Source organism: Taurulus bubalis, assembly GCF_910589615.1.
Source record: "Taurulus bubalis genome assembly, chromosome: 6".
NCBI lineage: Eukaryota > Metazoa > Chordata > Actinopteri > Perciformes > Cottidae > Taurulus > Taurulus bubalis.
In genome coordinates this window covers 5,103,590-5,127,616 of record NC_136594.1, presented here as the reverse complement: position 1 = coordinate 5,127,616, position 24,027 = coordinate 5,103,590, and the positions used below count along the sequence as shown (strand labels likewise).

The following is a 24,027-nucleotide window of genomic DNA, read 5'->3' as shown; positions in this document are numbered from 1 at the left end:
GTAAGTAAGAAAGGAAAGAATTGTGAAATAAGTGAAATCAGAATTGGACAGACAGGAGCGTACTGTCGTCCTTCTTGTTTGATAGAGCCTTTTCTGAATCATGTTTTCTCAAAATATGAACCACTCTCAGGTTTAAAGAGTCATTTTTTAAACATCAAGAACAACCTAAACCAACACATCAACCAACATGATTCATTCACTCTGCCTTCAGCCCGTTAGGTTCCTGACTTCCGTTTCAATCTTTTGGGATTTCTATTAGATTTTGATTATGTGAACTGATTGAGTGACAGGATGTGTCATGGTATTTTGTAATTTTTTTGATATTCTGATGTTTTATAGGCTAAACATTTAACAAAGGGACGAGCAGATTGTCAGAGGATTAATTGAGATTGATAGTGTGTTGTATTCAAGATCACATGTAACATTATGAACACAGTGAACTGTCTGCATGCATGACTGTGACACAGTCGATGTATACTATGTCTCTTTTTACTCCAGCAATTGAACTGAATTTCTGTGATTTTAAATACCTTTTAACCTGTTTTGTGGTGCAACAGTGTTCTTTCACACAAATATGTAAAGTATATATTTTCAATAAAAGTTCCATGTGAAAAATAATATCAAAATATTATTTTATTTTTCAAACAAATGTGACAATCATTAAATTTGTATGTAAATTAGTATTAGAAAATATCCCTGTGATATGTTTAAAAAACATAATTAGATTATAGTTGTTAATATCGTTCATCATTAAAGGTGGAAACGCCTTTCAGTTTAGTTTTTATATATATAATATATAAAATATATTTACATAAATGAGTAGAGGTGAGTGTCAGTGTTACAGTTATGTCAATAAGCCTTGATCCTTTCAAAAATTGACTGACAGTATACAATAATAATAATATTATAAAGATAATTTGATGTATTTTGTCACACTTCCCATGATGCTTTTGGGTGACACACACAGAAGTCAGCCCACACTCCATTAAAACAGAGAACATATGTGTTTATATGTTTTATATGTTTGTAGAAAATAAATCTGCCAACTATCCGTCAGTTATAAATGTATTGGAGTAAAAAGATGAAGTGGAGTAGAAGTATAAAGTTACATAATGTTTAAATACTCAAGTAAAGTCCAAATACTTAATAATACATTTAAGTAAATGTACGTTCAACACTGAACCTTGACTGAAGTTTTGGGCAATCATAGAAATAAAATACAATGACAAAAATCCATCGGCAAAATCCTCCAAACGCTATAAAGTCACGTGACCGCTATAGACGTCTTTGCTAAAGCCTGACTGTAAAACGTCACAAAATCACCAACTCGTTCCAGGCTTCGTTTGAGTTGATATGTCATCATGTTTCTCGTGTATAATACATAATATGTAATAATAAATATGCTTCATATTTAATAACATGACTTGAGAACAGTTAAACTAACCCTTTGAACGCCGCTAATCAAATTGTTCAGGCAGCTCGTTGGCCACCTTTATCCGGACACCACGCTCCTAGCCGGAGAAGCAGCTGATCTCTGAAGGTGAGAGCGACAGTTATATCACCACAGGTTCGTTTTTGACTAAAATGTTTGGGTTAAGTTTAATTTTCTGCTCCTCAGCTGAGTTTACAGACAACCGACGAGTCTAACAGTCAGACAGCTGCTTTCCTTCGTTACACAACTGTGAGCAGGTTAGATAACACAGTCATTGTTTAGTTTGTTTTAATGCTTTATTAGCTACATGACAGGATGAAGCTAACGCTAAACTAGTTTATGCAGCCAGGACTTTGTTTACTAACGCTCACAAGCGTTTGTAATGTGACGTCACACTCAGTTCATTTGGTGCACCTAGCTAATGCATTCATATGCTAGTGGTGGAGGAAGTGTTGAGATCATTTACTGAAGTAAAAGTACAAATACCACACTGTAAAAGTACTCTGTTACTAGTAAAAGGTATGCGTCGAAAATGTTACGTCAGTAAAGGTGCGTGAAAATGTACACAAAGTACACAAATGTACTTGTGTAACTGTTGCACTGTTATACATAATATCATTAGATTATTATTACTTGCACATTCATGTAAAAGCAGGGATTCACTGTTGAGGTTGGTCATTTTTAAGTATAGAGTAGTAATTAAAACTGTCAGGTAAATGTTGTGAGGTAAACAGTACAGTATATGGAATGGCAATATATGTAAATACTCAGGTAAAGTAGTACATGTTTCTTTAGTACCGTACTTGAGTAAATCTACTAAACTTCATTCCACCACAGATGCAACACTGCAGTGCATCGTGAAGGTTATAATGTTCAGTTTGTGGTGTTTTTCTTTTTCTCATTGATAGAAATGGGGCGGGCAAAATAATAGAAACACCTGTCAGCAAAACACAATACAGTTCAAGAAATTAGTCAAATTAATTTGAAGAATAAATAGCTTATACAACATCTGGAAATAGTATAAAATATACTAAAAATATGTATTTGTCTTGTTCTGATTCGTTTGTTTTTAATGAATTAATGAATTGTTTCAGCTCTAAAAACTCAACAAGTGTGTGTGTGTGTGTGTGTGTGTGTGTGTGTGTGTGTGTGATCAGAATGAAGTAAAATGAAGATAGTAGAACAACAACAAAGTTAATCACAAAACATAGTCTGTGTAATAACGAGAAAACAAAATAAATCATCGTATCTCATCTCCTTTTTTCTTTAGTATAATTTTTCGCATCGTGATATTATCGGGTGAACAGACACCAATAGAATCTCGGATCTATTTTCTATACGAACGGAGAGCTGACTTTCGTCCTTGTTTATGTTCCCCAGCTCCGTGCCCGTCAGTCATGGGTCTGCGGGGGTTCTGGCAGGGCAACAAAGTGCTACTTGTGATGGTACCGAGTCTGGGGCTGATCCACTGGGGCTGGTACCACCTGAAGGAAAACCCACAGCTGCACAAACCCAAAGAGGAGTACATTCCTGAGCCCGGCATCGTGGCTTACGTTTCTCCCCGTGCCGCCCAGCCCGCTGCCGCCGAGAGCAAGTAACCCACTCGGAGGTATTAAACCGTGTTTCGCCCTGCAGCACCTGCAGCCGGCTAATCAACCACCACCACCACCGAGGTGTGTTCAGCTGCAGTTCCTCTTCTGTCCACTAGATGCTGCTCCATGAAAACTCTCTGGACTGTATATTGAGGCAAATGGGGAAAAAAAAAGAAGACATTTTCTCCATTAAAACAAATTAAATGCAGGTTTTACACAACATGTTAAATATTGTGTTTGTGTCTTACTTAAAGGCGGCATGAGGAGAATTTTCCTAAAAAAAACTAAACAATGTATAGGCTAGTACAAAAATGCACGACTTCTCCGATTACAAATTTGTTGCACACCCAAACTGTGGAGGTCAGACAAAAAGTTTGTATCATAAACACTTTGAGACTGAATAACCTCCACATCCACACACACACTGTGTAAATGACCCAAACGTCTGCTCCCACGGTCCGTGAAGGTGCACACTTCCACCACATTGAAGGCCGAGACGCAAAAATCCGGCGGCAAATTGTGCTCGGGGTCCAGATTAACTCTCTGCACGCCGTTGACCCCTGAACCGTGAAACAAGCGTTCATGAAGCAGCTCAGGTGGACTGACGCGTAGATCAGACGTGTGACTCTGAACATTAGAAGTGATTCAGGTTTCCTGAGCAAGATCAAGTGTTTTGCAGCTGAGACCGGAGACTCAACCTGCAACTAACTGAGGGTTTTTTTTTTCAATGCGTCTCTCTGTCAGGCTCATAAATAAATATAAATGTGGACCAGAGGCTTAAAGATAAATGCATACTTTACTTGGGGATTAGCGTTGATGTGCAAAAAAAAGGCTCAACCACCTCATCCTGTAGGTGCAAACGTCCTTAAAAACTAAATATAAAAATCCCACAGAGTGCAAATATAAAGAAATCATCAAATACAATTACAACGATTAAAAAAGAAAATGTAATTTCTAATAATAAGAGGAAAGAAAAGGGAATTAATGAAGTCTGTGTCATCGTTCTGTCTTCTGTATAACTTTCTAAGATACTCCGCATACTGTTGCGCTCCAAATATGTAGTTTATTTCTCTTTCTAGGGCAACGTTTTGATCTGTGAGATCTTCTCATTGCAAGTATGAAAGAAACAATGAATAAAAGGCAGCCTCCGTCCTTTTATCCTGATATTTCATGCATAAACAGGATTATTCAGAGAATGTGTGGTCATGAAAATGTGCCTCAAAGGCCTGGAAAAGCCCGCATGAACCCTGGTGCTTTGACCTGCACATAAATCAAGCTGTGTGTTGTGTGTCCCTGCAGAGGCGTCGGTATGAAGCCCCGCAGCTGGCTCAGGAGGAACTGGCTGTGGGCGGCCGGCGGCGCGTTCGCCAGCATCCACCTGGCCACCTGGCTGATGCAGAGGGCCATGAAGGGCTCCGTGCGCTCCGAGGCTGCGCTCAAGCAGAGGGCGGCCGAGGAACGACCGGACTGACGCTCTTCGTCACTAAACACAGCGCGCGTGTGTGTGTGTGTGTGTGTGTGTGTGTGTTTAACACACGGCGGAGGACCGCGACCGACACGACCATTGACGAACTCTCTCAGATGAACGATCCACTTAGAATTTTAAATTATGAATCGTGAAGCTGCAGTTTGAAAAAGCTGCTTTGTTGGACTTTTTTTGTGTGTGTGTTTTCTTTTACTTTTGATTAAATGTTCAAAAGTGAGCTGTGATTTACTGTAAATCAATCAATAAACCAATGCAATTATCAAAAGTATCAATCAAATACAAGTGTGTGGGCATCAAAGCTTATTTGTTTGGGACTATTTTCAGCGGCGGATTAATCCACATTCGGTGCTCTAGTCTGGAGAGTATTTATGGCAGCAGGACCGTGTGTGAGACTGAGATTTTATTTGTTGTACCTTGTGCTTTTAAAAAAAATGCTTAAAAACTTAAAACGGCTTTCAGTAATATGTATTTTATGAAAGGTTTTCTGGTCATTTCCAGTTACGCTGAATCTCTTTTGTTTGTTCTTTCAACTCGTAACCACAGTGACGATGTGAAGGAGGAAAACGATGTCCTGAGAAATCAAAGTGTGGGAAAAAAATCTCTAATTCTCTCCAATTTCGAAGAAGGCTTAACGTAAACGAGAGCCGCTTAATCTGCTGTTTTGCTTTGAGATGTCATCAAATCGTGGACTTGGCTGAGACGAAAGGCTGAAAGAACTGGGCTGTGACTCGTGTGTGGGGGGAAGAGAGGAATGAAAAACATGTTTCTATCGAAATACTCAGCAATCCAATCGTGAAATTCAGCGTGTAACTTTGTTTTCTGCAGATCAGCTTCCAGCTGGGTTCTTACGGTCATGGAAAACCTGGAAGAGTCATGGAATTTTTAAAATGGTTATTTCCAGGCCTGGAAAAGTCCTTTAAAAAAATAAAATCCCCAAAGTTTTTGGAAAAGTCATGGAAATGTGTCACTTTTTCATGTTTACATTGAGATTTCACAAAATGTTTGGTCATGGAACAAACATTTTAAAGTCATGGAAAAATCATGAAAATCCATTGGTCTGAATGTGTATGAATTTCGATCAAATTGGACCAATCCATTGAGTAGATGATGTGAAACGTTTACTGGGGCAGGAGGGAGAAAAGTCTTTACAACTCATCCTCTGGAGACCACGAATGTCTGCACCGTATTTCCATGCCGATGCATCCAGTCAGCAAGAAGAAAAGCGGAGTGAAGCTGATGAAACTTTTCTGCATTCTGCTTTGTTTTTCCAAATCAATACCGTAACGAGGTTTCCATAATTACAGCTTGTGTTTCGCTGAATCAGAATTACTCGTTATCGCTCGCCGGCCTCCAGAGAGACGATCCAGAGAGACGATCCCGGTCATCGATCGTCCTCCAGGCCTGCAGACCAGGCCACGCCAACCAGTTCATGTTCTTGTGGATCAATGGATGAATGTTATGGGATGCCACTCAGGAGATCTGCATAATGTTCAGAAACTATGTGCGAGAGCAGCAGTTTTATTTCGCATTTTGTGATATTTTATTGGATTTCTTAAGACTGCAAGTGTTCCTGAGACAGATTTCAAATTAAAAGACGTGCAGTGACATTAACTTAAGACAAAAGAGGCAGAAATCTCAGTGACAGATATCTCAAAACCTCACAGTCATCAATTATTGGCCAAGTACGAGTTTGACCAAGTGTCTGAGAGAACTCTCAGAAATAGACTAGAACTAAGAACAAGCACAACCGAGCTGAACAATTAAAGGGAAAGAACGGACAGCACTATTATGTGAAAAGACAGGGGTGTATATAACTATAGATATATATATATATATATATAAAAAAGCACCAAAGACCAACAACATAAATTAAACGTGTGTTTCGGAAAGTTGCTAGCAATATAAATATAGCAAAGAAATAAAAAAAAAATAAAAAATGGATGGATGGTGTATGCATATTACAGCATGTAATTGGACTAACAAAAACACAACGACCTAGATGCCACTACAGGGGAGTGAGGAAATTAATGTTATTATTGGTTTTTCATAATTTGGGGAAAGTGACCCTTTGACTTGCAGATCTCAGCGTCCTCCAGAAGCACATCAGAGACATCTAGCTCCTCTTCCTCCTCTTACTGCTCCTCTTCCTCTTCCTGCTCCTCTTCCTCCTCCTCGACCTGCAATTCCTCCTCCTCCTCCTCCTCCTCCTCCTCCTCCTCCGTCTGGATTGAGATAACAAACACGTGCAGGTTCCCACAAACATCCGTCACTCCACAGCGGGGATGTCGCTGTCTGCTCCGGGCCTGCTGGAGGTCGGAGGTCAAGGACGTTAAGATACTGCGGATTCCTTCGACTCGGGACTCAGAACCAGACGTGGATTTATGTTGTGTTTGACTGGTTTGACCGACTGCCCTTTAACTGGAAAGGTTCAGCCAGTTCGTTCCGTCCAGACCTGCTGACAAGCAGATAGTTTCATGCAGATCAGTTCTCATGGGAAAGTGCTTTGCATATAAATAATTCAATATAATTGTTTTTATATATTGACACTGATAATCTTTATCCTTTGATTTAAATATCATATCTGTTTCCTAGTGACTGATGATACACAGAAACGATCTGTTGAGATATTGGTGTCTGAAACATCTGAAGTCGGTCCACAGTAAGTGAATGCAGTGAAGATGTTTTAAGATCTCAACAGAAACATCTTTTGCAGAAAGTCGACATTTTTTTTTCAAGTCTGTATGAAAACAATACCCATGTGCAAAATGAATGCATTTACAAAAACAAACAAAAAAAACACAAATATGTACTTCATAGTGAAAATAAAAGGTTGTAAACTCGATGGAACCTTGAAGAGATCCCGTCCCTTGCACAGTCGGCCTTTTGTGCAAAAACACAATATAAAATGAGGCTCCAGCAGCCTGAGCTGCTTGGACGTGTGTGACTTGACATGTTGCTGAGAAGCACCTGAATGCACCACATGGAGGAAGAGGCGTGTCAGCCGGGTCTGAGCTGTGTGAACTGGGACATTAAGGTGTCGTCAACAGACTTGTTGCAGTTCCATACCTGTCCACCAGGAGCCCTCAGTGACCTCCAGCTCTCTTTTTTTATTGTGACCTATGGTTTAGTATATTTGCCATAAAATTGTTTAATAATACTATAAATAATAATCTGCTTACAAAGGATTGATTTAATTATCAGCTTTTGATTTGATCAGCAATAATTCAGATTTTCATGTGACAAATGACAATCATTCATACTTTGTTCTTTTTCTGAAGTAAAAGTAGATATCTTATAGTATAACAAATACAGAAATATCAGCATCAAAATACACTTAAAGTACGAAAAAGAAAAGTACTCATTGTGTAGAATGGCCTATTTCACAATAACAATGATTATATTATTGGTTAACCAATGATAATAATATATTAGTTGATTACATTTGTATTATTAATCTGAGTCTGCATCGTGACTAAAGCTGTCAGATAAATGTAGTGCAGTAAAAAGTACATTATTTCCCTCTGAATTACAGTTTAGTAGAAGTCTAAAGTAGCAGAAAATGGAAATACAGTAAGCATTTTTTCTCCTTGTTGTGGTTTCTTTCCTTTGTCATCTTTGGCTTTTGCTTTTACTCGACTTTGTTTGAATTCTTCCCACTTTTTATGAGGTTTGTTCGGGCTGTTTGGACTTTTATGACTTTTATCGGCTTAGGGTGAATGGTTTCTCTGCCTTTTTTAGATTTTATTGTCCCACGCTTTCACCCGATCCTTTTATTTCCCAACAGAATAACTCAGTAGAGCCTCAGTTTAATCCTCATTGTGTTTGTTTAGGATTAAACTGCAGGATGATGGGGAGTCTTGTCTCTGAGAGACCAGCAGTAACAGAGTGTTTCTCTTTTGACTTTTCAAACAAGAAGGTGAACAGTACAATCGAGTTTGAGCAATGAGGGTTTTATTTTTGGTTTAAACTTTGAAACTACCGATTTCTTTTCTTTAACGTCTACTTCTATCAAAGAACATCTCTCACCACATCAATGGAAACAAAAAGTTGTTGATGTTAATCAATGATCTTTAGAGATGCTGGGAAGCTGATTGCGTTCGCTTCGGACAACACCAGGCCAGCCGTTTACAGCCTTTATGCTAAAGCTAAGCTAACCAGCTGGTGGCTGCTTTATATTTACTGTGCAGACGTGAAGGTATCAATCGTCTCTTCTAGCTCCCTGCAAGCATGCACGTGGAACAATTAACTGGAAATGATCTTAATAATCATTGAATATTTTTTTAAGCCTTTTTTCAAGCAAACATTTTTTTAAATATGACCTGGTTCCAGCATAGTGCACTCTATACACTCAGTGAAACTGATTGTGCAATACTGTTGTCATATTTGTGTGCCTTATTTTATATATTTTCTTATACTATTAGCATTTATAGCAATGCTTTTTTTGAATTCTTCATTTTAATTAAAATTTTTACCTTAAGTTTATTGTAATTCTGTGTGGAAGGAAGCCAGATATATTTTTCATTATACGGAGTAACTGTCTGCTATCTGTGCATATGGCAATACAAATGTTGTGAATCTTCCTCCATGTGATAATGTGCTGCTATCATGATGATAAATTAAACATATTTGTATTTTGGACGTTTGGTCCCACAAAACATGACAATTAAAGATCTAATTTTCGGCTCTGAGAAGCTTTTTTTCTTCTTCTATAGACCAAATATTTAATTGATTGATTGACACAATAATCATCAGATGAATCAATAAAAAGCCCTGAGTTTGTGAGCGTTAGATGCAGAGCCTTGATAGAGAGGGTATCATCTTTATGATCAATCCTGGAACTTAACATATCCATTTTCAGTTTTCATCTCACTGTTCAAATATTAATTTAAAATACTTGACGATGTTGGCTGATTACTGTGAGGCAGACTGATTTGTTTTGTTTCTCCCTGAATTCATGAACCGAATGTTCCTCTTGGACCAAACTCCCGATGGAGTGCTCGGTCTCTTGGTGTTTGCCATTTTAATTTGATATTGATCGCTTGGTTTGGCCTCTCAGAGCGACGAGGAGAGTGCGTTTGTTTTAGTCACGGACACACACACAGCTGAATAATGAGCCGTTATTATTGTGTAATTTAAGAGCAGCTTTAAATCATTTTCGGTCCAAAGTTCTTCTTTCCTTTCCACATTCCTGCAGCGCTCCCCTTTCCTGTGGTTACATGAGGCGGCCTTTAAGTGTGCTTTTATTATTTGGTTTTCTGATGGAGGTTTTCTTCTGATTATTAGTTGAAGATAAAGCTCCATGGAAGTGCAGTTTGACCTGCGTTGGCATTAAATAGATTTAATTCTGTAATTTACTGTCTCGCTGTAAAAACCAGCTCTTTAGCAGTTCAACTGTCTATTTTATAGATATTCAAAGCAACTTAAAGCAACATTCTTCTCCAGAGAATGTTTAAATCAGTTTCAACTGTGTGTCCAGTACAGGTGGTCAAGGATGTGTTTAGCCTAGCTTAGCATAAAGACTAGAAGCAGTGGGAAACTGTTAGCCATGTTATCACAAAGACTAGAAGCAGTGGGAAACTGTTAGCCAACTTAGCACAGAGACTAGAAGCAGTAGGGAACTGTTAGCCTAGCTTATCACAAAGGCTAGAAGCAGTGGGAAACTGTTAGCCTAGCTTAGCACAAAGACTAGAAGCAGTAGGGAACTGTTAGCCTAGCTTATCACAAAGGCTAGAAGCAGTGGGAAACTGTTAGCCTAGCTTAGCACAAAGACTAGAAGCAGTGGGAAACCGTTAGCCTAGCTTAGCACAACGACTAGAAGCAGTGGGAAACTGTTAGCCTAGCTTAGCACAAAGACTAGAAGCAGTGGGAAACTGTTAGCCTAGCTTATCACAAAGGCTAGAAGCAGTGGGAAACTGTTAGCCAACTTAGCACAGAGACTAGAAGCAGTAGGGAACTATTAGCCTAGCTTATCACAAAGGCTAGAAGCAGTGGGAAACTGTTAGCCTAGCTTAGCACAAAGACTAGAAGCAGTAGGGAACTGTTAGCCTAGCTTATCACAAAGGCTAGAAGCAGTGGGAAACTGTTAGCCTAGCTTAGCACAAAGACTAGAAGCAGTGGGAAACCGTTAGCCTAGCTTAGCACAACGACTAGAAGCAGTGGGAAACTGCTAGCCTAGCTTAGCACAAAGACTAGAAGCAGTGGGAAACTATTAGCCTAGCTTAGCACACAGACTAGAAGCAGTGGGAAAACATTAGCCTAGCTTAGCACAAAGACTAGAAGCAGTGGGAAACAAAGAAAAAAACACATTCTAGTACAAATTCTTACATGCATCTCTAAATCTACCCCAATGCATGCAATTTCATATCTCAATCACAATATATATCAATACATACATATGTTTGTATACTCCTGTGTGAATCCAATACTTTACAAATGAAAAGTATTTTCTCATCTAATTAAGAACGCAATTGCAAATTGAACACAAAACAAATATATTTCCAGTAAAACACTGAACAAAAACAGAATAATCAGATTAGGGCAATCATTTAATTTGACTACACCAGGAACTTTCCCAGAAGTCAACTAATGTTTTCTGAGAAATTTGAGAAACATTTGCTCTTTTTTATCACTTAGACAATTTAATCCAATATCCTAACTGTGTGATTTCATTACGACATGATTCCACTGATAGACCATAAATTGGCATATTGAATAATCGCCCAGCCCTATACTTCTGATTGACATGTTGTATGATGAACAGGTGTGGAAATAGAAATGTCAAAAGGAGACATTGTGGTTACCGATGGAGCAATTTGATGACCAACAACATTCATGCCATCACTGGACCCGTCGATGACGGACAGCTTGTACTCGCTGACCTGCCGACCTTTTGGGTAATAACGCGTTTGTCAAACCACCGGACCACCCGGCTTACCGCCGGACCTCGCGCGGAGCTTGTAATGCTAATTTCCATTTTGTGACTTTGATCTCGACCATACTATTTAACTTCCCCCTTCTTTTTTTGTGAACCACAACTCATTCATAAAACCGCGTTGGTTCCGGCCAAGACGATGCAGTTGGTGTCAAACTCATTTACATTTCTGCCGATGGGATGTTGGGGTGTTGAGCATATCGCGGCTTGGCGGGCCCGCGGTCCCGCTCCTCCCACGGGGCTTTCTTCCAGGTTTCTTTCAGGATCCCTGCGGCCGGTGAGCAACGCCGCAAGATGTTCAACCCAAAACACAAGCAGACAAACGGCATCCTAAGCGATACTTTTTCTGTCAACGCGACCAACTGGTCCGACAGTGAACCAGGCTGAACTCGGAGCGGCGCGTTTGCATCTTTGTTTTCCCCCCCCGAAAAAAACAGACCACCCAAACCGGACCGGTTCAAGTCATGAGAGCGAGCGCTATAGTCAGTTTAGCAGAATGTTTAACAATATTGTTCAGCTGCCGAAGTTTTAAACTGTGTTGTTCTTCATCGTGTGGCTTCGGAGATGCACACACTTCAAAACTCAGCCATTATCTCCTGAGTCAGACTGGAAACAAACTCTTGACACAAACACTCAGATCGGCACACAGCAGCATGTGGTAGTCATTACCCTTCCCAAACTTCATTACACACACACACACACACACACACACATACTTATGAGCACACACTCTGGGACAAGAATTCATGGTATGTACGGCGGTCCCTGCTGTGGGTTTGATGATGTGGCTTCAGGTTAGCTGGAGAAAAACTGTTGGCCTCAACACTCAAATTCTGATTATTAGGAATTTGTAATAAATCTCAATGGAGAAACTATGTAGTTATCGTTAGAAATAGAAATAGTGCTGGCCGTAACAGGAAAGTTAAAACAGCAAATCATTATTTTAAGGATACAAGTTTAAAGTGCCACTATGAGGCCCCTCAAGGCTGCAGTGTTCATCAGAGCTGTAATATTAAATTAGCGGATTGTTCTTGACTCAGTTGAGGAGCCAGAAATGTCCAAAGCTTTGGACCCTGAAGCTGATATACTTGAACCTGAAATGCATATACTAATTTTCAAAAGATATGAAAGTTCTATCAGACCTCCGGGTATGAAAAGTGAAGCCAATGCACATGTGTGTTAAAGCTGCATTCTCTCTACTGACCACCAGGGGGGTGACTCCTCTGGTTGTATAGAAGTATATGCTTCATGTGTTAAAGCTGCATTCTCTCTCCTGACCACCAGGGGGTGACTCCTCTGGTTGTATAGAAGTATATGCTTCATGTGTTAAAGCTGCATTCTCTCTCCTGACCACCAGGGGGTGACTCCTCTGGTTGTATAGAAGTATATGCTTCATGTGTTAAAGCTGCATTCTCTCTCCTGACCACCAGGGGGTGACTCCTCTGGTTGTATAGAAGTATATGCTTCATGTGTTAAAGCTGCATTCTCTCTCCTGACCACCAGGGGGCGACTCCTCTGGTTGTATAGAAGTCTATGCTTCATGTGTTAAAGCTGCATTCTCTCTCCTGACCACCAGGGGGCGACTCCTCTGGTTGTATAGAAGTCAATGCTTCATGTGTTAAAGCTGCATTCTCTCTCCTGACCACCAGGGGGCGACTCCTCTGGTTGTATAGAAGTCAATGCTTCATGTGTTAAAGCTGCATTCTCTCTCCTGACCACCAGGGGGCAACTCCTCTGGTTGTATAGAAGTCTATATAAATGACTCTACTTCTCCCTTAAATGTATTCCCTCAGTAAACATTGTAAACATGAGTTTATGTCTCAATCTCTAGTTTCAAGTCTTCTTCAATACAGCATGATGTTCATTTAGTAAATTATGGTAATTTAGAGTCAAACAGACCATAATGCAGGGCATGCTTTAGGGCGGGGCTTAGTGTGATTGACAGGTCACTAACGAAGCGTTGTGCTTCGAGTTTATGTCTTCCGACTTTAACCCTTTCAGTTCATGAAAGTTAATTGTAATAGCGCAGGTGAAGTTATGGTCAATGTGTGTGTGTGTGTGTGTGTTTGTGTGTGTGTGTGTGTGTGTGTGTGTGTGTGTGTGTGTGTGTGTGTGCGTGTGTGCGTGTGTGTCTGAACAAAGGTGCACATGAACGGTGACTTCAAACGATATCCCAGCATCCCTCGGTCTCTGCTGACGGGCGGACTTCGTGGGAAACACTGAGTCACATTTTATAAAGCCAGATGGTTTGGGGGAGGCGTGTGAGAGCGCGCTTTTGTGTTTCTTTGCAAACTAACTACACACCCTGGGAGGCTCACACAACAAAGTAAAAAACTTAAAAAACGCTTTCTGTAGAATTGAATCGGAGGCAGAGCTTTATTGTTTCGAGCCGACTGTTTGACGAGTAGTCCAGACTTTCCTTCATAAGATATTTTAAAACGTTATACAAGTGTTTACAAGCCAACACAAGAACAGTTGAACTAAAGGGTTTAAAGTTATAATCAACGCGTGTATTTTGGGCTGAAGACGCAGCCGGCAGCCGTACTGAAGCACAGCTTCTGTTGTGTTGTAGATCTTTAAGTTTTGCAGATTTTTTCCCGCTTATTATTTGAATTTCATCGCTACTTTAGACTGCGACTTTATTTTTGAACGCTTCTTTTTCAATGTTGGTGTGGTTATCTACAACTTCTTTGGAGCCCTTTTAGATTGAAACTCTAAGCAGAGGAATGTAAGAAAATCTGAGATTCTGTTTTGTGAGTTTATGACGTAGACGTGAGAGATGGAAATGGTGAAGTAATGCTATTCCAACATTTAAATGTCACACCTGCCAATTTCCAGGAATGGTGTGTGGTTTGAATTGTCTCAATGATATTGCTCATACAATACCTTGAGTACCAAAACAATACTTTTGAATATACCTTACTCTTCGACAATTAAACTCCTGTTGAACATCATCTGAACTTTCAATAGAATATTAAGTCTTAAACTGGCAAAAATCTAAGAAAACAAGATTCTAAAACTGATAATATCCAGATATTTGATGCCATCTTCTTCCTTTTTTGTCATGGTTTGGGTTTGTCTGGGTTCCTGTTTTATTTTGTAGTCCGTGTCCTCTGTGTCCCCGCACTTCCTGTTGTCTGCCTTGTCCCTGATTGAATATTCCTTTCACCTGTCCGTGTTCCAGGTACCTCCCTTCCTGTGTTTGATTGTGAAGTCCTGCCCTCATTGTTTCCACCTGTGCGTCATTACCTTCACCCTCCCCTTGTATTAAAACCCTGTTTGTCTCCTGTCCCCTTGTCGAGTTGTACTGTGTAAAATGATGTGTGCGCGCGCCTGTGTGGTCCTGTTCCATCGGAATCCCACCTGTTTTGAAAACATTTTTTTTACACCTGACAGCTTGATATACGCTGACGTGGACACATTTCAATTAAATTAAATGTATTTTGTACTGGTCAAAATTACAAATTGGCTGGCCTCAGAGGGCTTTACAATCTGTACACACAATACATCCTCTGACCGTTGACCCTCACACTCCCCCCCCCCACCCCCCCAAAAAAAAACCTTTGGAGAAAAAGGGAAGAAACCTTTGGCAGAGCAACAGAGGAGGATCCCTCTATCAGGATAATGTCCAATAGAGCTCATGTGTACAGAATGAACAACACAACAGAGTTACAACACATTCAATGCATATGACAGAAATGATTCGTATAATGAGAGTAGTAGGCATGATGGAGAAGTTACAACCACCAAAAATAACAGCAACAGTGTATGTAATAGAATAATAACGATGATTTCAGTTGGTTTGACCTCTGGGAGGTTCTTCTTGTGCAGACCTTTTTCTTTCTTTTTTCGTCTCTGTTTGCAGATTTGATTGTGAGAAATTGAGTCAAGATGTTGGCCCTTTTTTCTTCTTTAAAAAAAAAAACCCAGAGTGGACAGAAACGGAGCAAAGAGAACGAGAGAGGGACAATAAAACATGTCAGGAGTCGTGATGGGATCCTGAATCACTGTCGTTTCATTTACTCCTCAGTGTTCGGCCCGAGGGAGTTGACGTCAGTACCTTTCCCGTCGCCGTCTCCAGACTCCGGCAGTTCCCAAGAACTGTTTCTGCACAGCTGAGTCATACCGCCACACACACACTTTCAACCACACCCCTTACAGGGCAATTTGTGAAAACACCGAGTTCTTAAATTACAACATCCATAACAACCAGACTGGAGTTGACCTTTGAATCGATCCTCTCGGGGGTTTGAAACCTTACAGCTCCACATCTGTTCACGTTGTCAGTGCAAGTTGGTCACAGCGGGCATCGAACCCCCAACCCCTTGGCAGCGGTAGTGCCTTGCTCCACGGAGACTTGCAGCATCCAGCGTGTCATGTCCGGCATGGAGGCGGACTCGGGTTTCTCAGACGGATTAGTGGAAACGGTGCGGAGGCGGGCGGGCGTTGGTGATCCTAACGATCACGTTAGCTCTGCTTCGCCCGACAGCTTTGAAGCAGAGGTTCAGATTTCATGACTTGGACCATTAAAAACACCCCCAAAAAAATGTAAATATGAAGGGACACTGGGCTCTGTTTTTATGAACTCTGCGTCTAACCATGATGGCTTTTTGAGAGCCAAGAGCTACTGATGGCCGGCTTCTTGTGCCGGATTCGGCCTTAAACCAGTGTTGTTGTGCTCATATGAGCGCGTGTGTTTTCCAGACAGCCACTGATTTGAATTGACTTAAAAGGCAACTTGCAGAGACTTTAAACTTGCAGCAGAAAACTCATTTATTTGTGTTTCAGTCTGCTGGTGTCGACCGTCCTGGTTTGCGTGGAATCTGCTGAAGATGCTGCTGCATGTGTGCAGATGATGGCAGCTGATGACTTATTTTAGTGACTTCTGACCTTTCCTCTACTACCGGCGAGCTTCTGAGATCAGTTAGACCGTTTGTATGTTGTTTTTCTGTCGAACACGTTCGTAATTTGGCATTTAGTTCTGATCGGGATCCATTTCAAGGTTTTAACTCCACCTCCAGTAGTTCACACCGCAGCCTCATGAGGAACATTAGCAGGGAATTTGTTGTCGTTAAAAGGACATCATCAGGGTGTTGTTACTCAATGCACACTTTAGTGTAACCCTCTCTGCTGTATTTTAATCAAACTAATTAAATGCTTACTGTATTGGATCATATCCGCAACATGTTTGCAGTCAAACGACGTGAAACCAGCAGCTTCCTTGACTAAACTAAATAAAACCTGCAAAAATGGTATCAATTTGTACTTTTTTTTCTGAATTAGATTTATTTTTTCCCCTCAAAGAAATGTAGAAAGACAGAGACAGTCGGGAGTCTGAGGGTGGAAGTTGTGGTCTGGACCATAATGGCGGAGGAGAGGATTTTACAAACGGGGCGGAGGGAAGATTGGCATCACGGCCACAGAGCCGTCCAAATGATCGGCCGCATTGGAACCCGCCTCTCATCCACTGACGGGGGACTTTCTTTGCGTATCAGCGTCTACATTCCCCCCCCTGCTCTGAACCGACCACACTGGAACAGTTCGGAGGAGCCGGAGGTTGTGGTTCCCCTTGTTAGGATGAAAGTTTGGGTATCGGGGCAGAAATTCCTGCAGGAAAAGCAATTATTCAAAAATATCCCACGTTGTTTATCTGCGAGGGACGATCTCTTGTGCTGCGTGCACGGATCTTTATAAACACTCTCACATGTCTGCAGAAGACAGAGTGTGTGTGTGTGTGTGTGTGAAGACGAGAAGATGGTCGGATAAACGGAGACAAAGTGGCTTCTGTTCTCCGCCTCCGGTAAACACCTCCGTGAGGCGAGGTGTGTGTCTGGGTCAAAAGAGCAACGAACCGAACACATGCATGGAATTATGGATGAGACGGCAAATGACTCCAAATGTCTGGCAGGACATCCGGGACTTCTTCACAGAATGAGCTCAGTACTCAGGAAAATACTGTCCGTTATAAATATCAAGTTTGGGTAGATAGCGCTTTATCAAATCTTAATCCACTGTCAAATATGCTTTCAGTATTGTATGGGATTCAAAAATTGTTTTCCATGTCGTAAAAATGTTGTTATAAAGAAAAGTCATAGCATAGTATATCATTAAAAAGTCTTAATATAGTATCTCCTAAAAGTCATAGTATAGCACAGTGGTTCTCAAACTGTGGGGCGCGACCCTCTGGTGGGGCGTGGAGGTATTACAGGTGGGGCGTGGAGGTATTACAGGTGGGGCGCGGAGGGAAATGCAGGTATAAATAAATAATCCTTTATTAATCCCAGTGGGGGAATTATTCTCTGCAGTTTACCCATTCATAGTAATTAAAGAGAAAACGTTTGAGAACCACTGGTATAGCATGTCCGAACATTTTTCTAAGTCTTAGTATATCATTAAAAATAAATTCATAAAAAACATTATACAGTACATCATAACATCATGAAAAAGCCACAATAAAGTATGTCAAAAGTAACGTTTCTAAAAAGTCATAGCGTTTCCTAAAATCTTGACAAACTTCACGATGACCTCATCGTGAAGTTTGTCATAAAACTCATAGAAATCTATCAAAATTACAGGATCAAGAGTTATTGGTTCTTTGAGATACTTCACAATACTCAGAAAAAAATATAACTTTCACCCCCAAAAAGAACAATTCATTGTCGTCAGTAACAAACAGACTTTTATTTCTCAAGGTCAGAAAAAAAAGAAGTGAAAATGTACCAGAAAAACACATTTGATTTATTCCTCCATCAAACTAAAAGGATGACAACTGAAATCAAACACGGTTTCACGGCCTGCCGTTGTCTTCCAGTCAACAGGCAACGTGTCACGATGTTCTTGTTGAAGAACTTCCTGAAAAGCTTCCCTGTGGAGGAGACCTCAAGCTTCCACTCTCCAAGAACTCTGATCTTTCAGATTGTTACAAACACCAAAACAAGATCCAAAATTCTGTTCTTAATTCTTATTTGTACAACATGTACAAATACCAAAGAAAAAGCTGCATCCCTTGAAGAATTTATTTTCAGTAGCAAAAGCAAAACGTCTGCCACCATGTTGGTTTGTGTAAAGAGACAACGGGACATGGTGGAACACACACCAACAAAATGACGTCAAACAGACAATGTACAAAACATGTAGTTGAGGCATAAAAATGCCCAAATCCAAAAAAGGCAAACAAAATAAACTATTCTTCAAGAGCACTTTTGGCGTTAAAAATCTATAAAAAAAACGAACAAAAGAATCCATCAAGAAAGTTGTGAGTTTACAAACTTTTGACTTGGAACAATGCTCATAAATTAAACAAAAAGGAAAATATCTTAAGGCTCTTGACGATTAAGTTAATAAATCAAATATACACAATGATTAATTAAAAAATATTTACATATCTATACAGAAACATTCTACGTGGACAATTCTTCATATTGACTCAAAACCCCCCCCCCCCCCCTTCCCCTACGAAAAAAAAACAAACAAAATAAATATATTTTTCTCCCAAATTGATCGGGTCAGAATACAAAACTCATTCTTGAAATCAAAAAGGTACTTTTCGCGCGCCTCAAGTCTTTATTGCTCGTCCGTAACGAAGATGTCCACAAAATTGGAGAACCAGCCAACCGCAGTGGACCGTTAATGTCATAAATTAAAAAAAAAAAAACGTCAAAAAAGAATCCATCTTGGAACAGAAGAAGAAAAAGAACAAAAAGACAAATAGCCGCCAGTCGGCGTCGGCTACACGATGTACTCCATCCTGTTGACGCTCTGCGACTGCAGCTGCCTGTTGTCCCGTTTGCTAGTCCGGTGTGGGGGTTTTCCCGCCGCGTGTTGGGGGCCTCGTTCCTCCCAGTCCACCAGCGAGTACGCCGGCGCCGCCCGGGCGAACCTCGCCTTCTGCAGCCGCTTGTCCATCTCGTCATCCTCCGATTGGCTCCCGGCGTCCGACTTCCTGATCTTGGCATTGACGGCGTTCTTGTCGTCGCAGAGGTGGTGGTGGTGGAGGAGGAGGTGGTGCTGGTGGTGCTGGTTCGGTGTGTTTTTCACGATGGGGTTCTTGATGTGGTTGAGCTGCTCGCGGGCGACGCTGACGCTGTTGTGGAGGGCGTTGTTGTCCTCTGCAACCGGAGCCAAGGACGCCGAATCCCCTGCCGCCGCCGCCGTCTGGGTGCTGACCCCCGCGTGGGCGCTCTGCTTCCTTCGCCTCCTCACGAACCACAGCAGCATCAAGACGATCGCCAACGCCCAGACGCCGAGCACCGCGGAAACCAGAAGGGGAACGCGGTGGTCTGCTGCAAGAAGAAGAAGGAAAAGGGAGAAGGAAGAAGAAGAAAAAAGGAGAAGAAGGAAGAAGGAGGAAAAAGGAGAAAAAAGAAGAAGAAGAAGAAGGAGGAAGAAGAAGAAGAAGAAGAAGAAGAAGAAGGAGGAGGAAGAAGGAAGAAGAAGAAGAAGGAGGAAGAAGAAGAAGAAGAAGAAGAAGGAGGAAGAAGAAGAAAGAAGAAGGAGGAAGAAGAAGAAGAAGAAGAAGAAGAAGAAGAAGAAGAAGAAGGAGGAAGAAGAAGAAGAAGAAGAAGAAGAAGGAGGAAGAAGGAGGAAGAAGAAGGAAGAAGAAGAAGAAGGAAGAAGGAGGAAGAAGAAGAAGAAGGAGGAAGAAGGAGGAAGAAGAAGGAAGAAGAAGGAAGAAGGAAGAAGAAGAAGGAAGAAGAAGAAGGAAGAAGAAGAAGGAAGAAGAAGAAGGAAGAAGGAAGAAGAAGGAGGAAGGAGGAAGGAAGAAGAAGAAGAAGAAGAAGAAGAAGAAGGTCAGAAAAGAAGGTCAGCGAACAACAACTCACTTTGAGTGTAAATGTAAAGCGACAGTCAAACCTTTGGGGGAATTTCTCCCATCAGATAAGAAGACGGTTTCATCGCTGTGCGTCTAGTAGATAAATATGATGGATAAATATGTCTAGCTTAGCACAAAGACTGGAAGCAGGGGGAAACTGCTAGCCTAGCCTACCTTTTTATTCAAAATAAACCTAAAATCATCCATTCTGACCCCAAAACATGCAGCTGCAGTTTGACCCCCCCCCCCCGAGGCCATCAACCGCATCATGTGGGATAAGCAGATCAAATGTGCCAAGTAGATCGGCATCACAGGCCTCAGTGTGGACCTTTGGTAGATGGAGCGAGATTCAAAACCGTTCAAGAATCATTGTATATATATTTGGTGTAAAAAAAAAAATAAAAAAAAAAAAAAAAACAGTGAGTGCTCATTATTTTGGTCAAAGTACAATTCCCAAAGTCAAGAATGAAGTCGTCATGCTCAGCTGCCCGAGAGAGAGCTGTAAAACGTTTGGCGTTCTCACCGTTGGGGTCGCGGCTCTGCCTCCTCTGGATCCGAACCTCCGCGATGGCGCCGATGACGGTGCTGTTGGCGCTGCGCTTGCTGACCAGATCCATGATCCTGTCGGTGATTTCCTTGACGAAGGTCAGACCTCTCCTTTGGTCCTCTGTCGACTGACACGATCAACAGTAAAAAACTCCATTATGGTTTATCTGTGACATTCCAGTCTAAATAAATGCTCATGTCGGTGCCCTCTAATCACCGATTCATGCAATACAATAAGTCATGAAAGCTTTTCCATTCCCCAGAAGAAAAAAAATAAAATCATCTGGCGCACTGGATGCGTTTCAGTTTTCTGGCTGCAGGAACAGCGGTTTGAAACAGTTTAACTCCTTTTTATCTACTGGAAAAGGGAGGAACTCGTAGCCGGAGCATTTCAGCTGACGACCGCTTCGTAATCTGTACGCGACACTGTGGGAGTTTGGACTTGATTAGATTTTTGACTCACGATGGCGACGTGGATCTCCTTGCTGGTGCTGAGCGACGGCTCGCAGGTCATGGAGACGGAGGAGTCGGCGGAGGACCGATTCTTGTCGACGTAGAGGCCCCTGAGCTCACGGCAAACCTGCTCCACCGTCACACCCTGCAACGCCACACCAGAGGAAACGCATCAGCATCCAGCACAAGGTATGAAAACACCTTTGGTAAAACTATTTCTAACACCAAAACAGTTTGTCCTCATGAGTAAAGCCATGTTTTCACAAGAGATATGAAGAATTTCAAAAATCAAGTGTCAATTTTTCAGTTTTAGGCTTTACGCTTGTGCTTTAGGACAATGGTGCCTCATTATATAGAGAGCTGAGATTGTGCTGCAATTTTTGATGTAAAACACATGGGTATGTAGCATATGCAAGTACCTTTAAAAAAAGGTGAATTTAAGAAATGATCCCCCCGACTCCAGAGGGTTAAAGAGGAGACCATTTCTACTAATGGAACGAGAGTTTCAGAGACAACGTGAAGAAGGAGGACGGAGGAAAACCCAACTGACCATTGCCGTGATGTCCTTGTTGAAGGTGAAGGTGACGTTGGCGCAGCTGCTCTCTGAGTGACACCTGGCTGTGGACGGGGCCCGGTGGGCGGGGCTTATGCACTCCGCCTTCAGATACAACACATTGTTTAAAATAAATAACATGCAATAATGAGGACTTTTGACTACTGTTGTACTTTCACACACTCACACACACACACCGTAAAAGTCGGGTTACAAGCCGCTACTACCTTCGGTAGGTGTCCCCGCTAGCTCCCCGCTGTAGTCAGCTAACTCCCGCTAGTTCCCCGACAACCACCGATGGTAGCAGGACCAGCCCCGGCTCGACACTCGACTCGGGCAGAGGGGACGCGGGCAGTAGCAGCAGAAGCGGGGAGCTAGCAGCAGTGCTAGCTAGCAGCAACGCTAGCTAGCAGCAGTGATAGCTAGCAGCAGCGATAGCTAGCAGCAGCGATAGCTAGCAGCAGCGATAGCTAGCAGCAGCGATAGCTTGCTACAGCGTGGACACCCACCGAAGGTAGAAGCAGCTTGTAACCCGACTTTTACGGTATATATATTTTTAAGGCGTCTCTTTGCCCCCATCCATTAAGCCAATAGCGTCACTACTATCTTCAGCTATGTCGCGTTGTTGTTCACGCTATATAAATGTGATGAAGTAGTCAAAACTTGCGTTGTTGTCTACATTTAGTTTGCTTTTGCGAAACAACTAGATAAAAACTGGGTAAAGCAACAATATTATATCAAGAATCAAACTAAGAATTAATGCACTGCAATAAAATCTTCCAAATATAGATTTAGTGCTGATTTCTATCATCAAAAACACATTTTAATACAAATCCAAATGATGCTTAGAAGAACAGAGTAAACGGTAATGTCATAATAACCATGGACATGCGTGTTGTACCTTGGTGCAGACGATCCTCCCGTTGTGACAGCGGCACTTGTTGCAGTCTTCGTCCCACCGGCTTCCATCCAGAGCCACGAGACCCCCGACCACACAGGGCCGCCCCAACGCTGCAAACAAACATGTCATCAGAGGGGTTCATCTGACGGCGATTACATCTGCTTTTAGATTTATTACTCCTCCGTTTTTCCTTTCTCCTTGATATGATTTAGTAAAACCGGGATATATCTATAGACAGGGTTCATACACATTTCCATGACTTTAAACCAAATTTCCATGACCAAACATTTTGTGAAATATTGGTGTATAGATGAAAAAGTAAGAAAGCTTAGTATTTAAACTAACAATGAGAATTCCAAAGCATACAGTAAACCTTAAATGACACAAATGAATGAGACAATAGTTTGATTAAAAGAAGAAATGCCTGTATGTATGCCTGCTTATATATTTTTTATTTAAAAGCATTTTAATTATTTCAAACGCAGCGTAAATGAACGACATGAACATAACACATTTCCATGACTTTTCCAAAACTTTTGGGATTTTATTTTTTTCAAGGACTTTTCCAGGCCTGGAAATAACCATTTTAAAATTACATGACTTTTCCAGGTTTTCCATGAGCATAAGAACCATGTATAAAATAAACATGTGCTTTGTTTCCGTTCTTGATTCATTCTGTTAAATTGGTGTAATAACTGCCAGATAGACAGTGAGTTGTGTCTCATCGTGGTTAATACGAAGGTGAAGATTAATGTCTCAGACCGGTTGTTACAGTACCCGGTACACAAAGGGTCTGCAGGCCTTACCTTCTTGGCAGCGGGGGCCGGTTCTCCCCGGCGCACAGACGCAACGGAAAGCGTTGATTTCGTCCACACAGGTGGAGCCGAAGGAGCAGGGCGACGACTGGCACTCGTCGATGTCTAAACGAGATGAGGGACAAGTTATTGTCATTAATATTATTACACGTTGTCCTGTCTGAGAGCTAAAGAGAGGCAGAATGGGAATAGTCAAGGGCAGCAGTGATAGACGGAGAGAAGGTCAAAAGGTCAACACTCACTGATCCTGCAGTCTGGGCCGGCGAACCCCGGAGCGCATTCACACCGATACCAGTTGTCTCCATCGACGCAGGTACCGCTGTTGTAACTGCAGGACAGAGATGACGGGGTTTATTTTTAGGGGAAATTACAATTATTAATTAATCGACAACACTGAATCATCATCTTTTTTTATAGAATTACAACTTTTTTTTTTTTAAAACATATGATCAATTTCTGTTTAGCAGTATTATGTCATTAAAAAAAGTCATACAAGAGTTTATAAA

At 41.4% G+C, this 24,027-nt stretch overlaps 1 protein-coding gene and 1 long non-coding RNA gene across 2 annotated transcripts in view; one reads left to right on the top strand and one right to left on the bottom strand.

The window, feature by feature from the left end:
- Positions 1–1,526: 1,526 nt before the first annotated feature.
- Positions 1,527–4,770, top strand: LOC306738305. The gene is made up of 3 exons (XR_013771012.1): positions 1,527–1,567; positions 2,813–3,041; positions 4,324–4,770. It is a non-coding gene; the product is annotated as an uncharacterized lncRNA (long non-coding RNA).
- A 14,399-nt stretch (positions 4,771–19,169) lies between these two features.
- Positions 19,170–24,027, bottom strand: part of LOC306738265 (protein jagged-1a-like) — a gene marked incomplete at its 3' end in the record, with an annotated part of 28,491 nt that continues 23,633 nt past the window's right edge. The window contains exons 20-26 of the mRNA XM_079220093.1: positions 23,764–23,849; positions 23,513–23,626; positions 22,707–22,816; positions 21,803–21,910; positions 21,263–21,397; positions 20,777–20,927; positions 19,170–19,723 (exon numbers count right to left, since the gene is read on the bottom strand). Coding sequence (XP_079076219.1) covers positions 19,170–19,723; positions 20,777–20,927; positions 21,263–21,397; positions 21,803–21,910; positions 22,707–22,816; positions 23,513–23,626; positions 23,764–23,849 — 1,258 coding nt within the window. The remainder of the gene's footprint in view (positions 19,724–20,776; positions 20,928–21,262; positions 21,398–21,802; positions 21,911–22,706; positions 22,817–23,512; positions 23,627–23,763; positions 23,850–24,027) is intronic.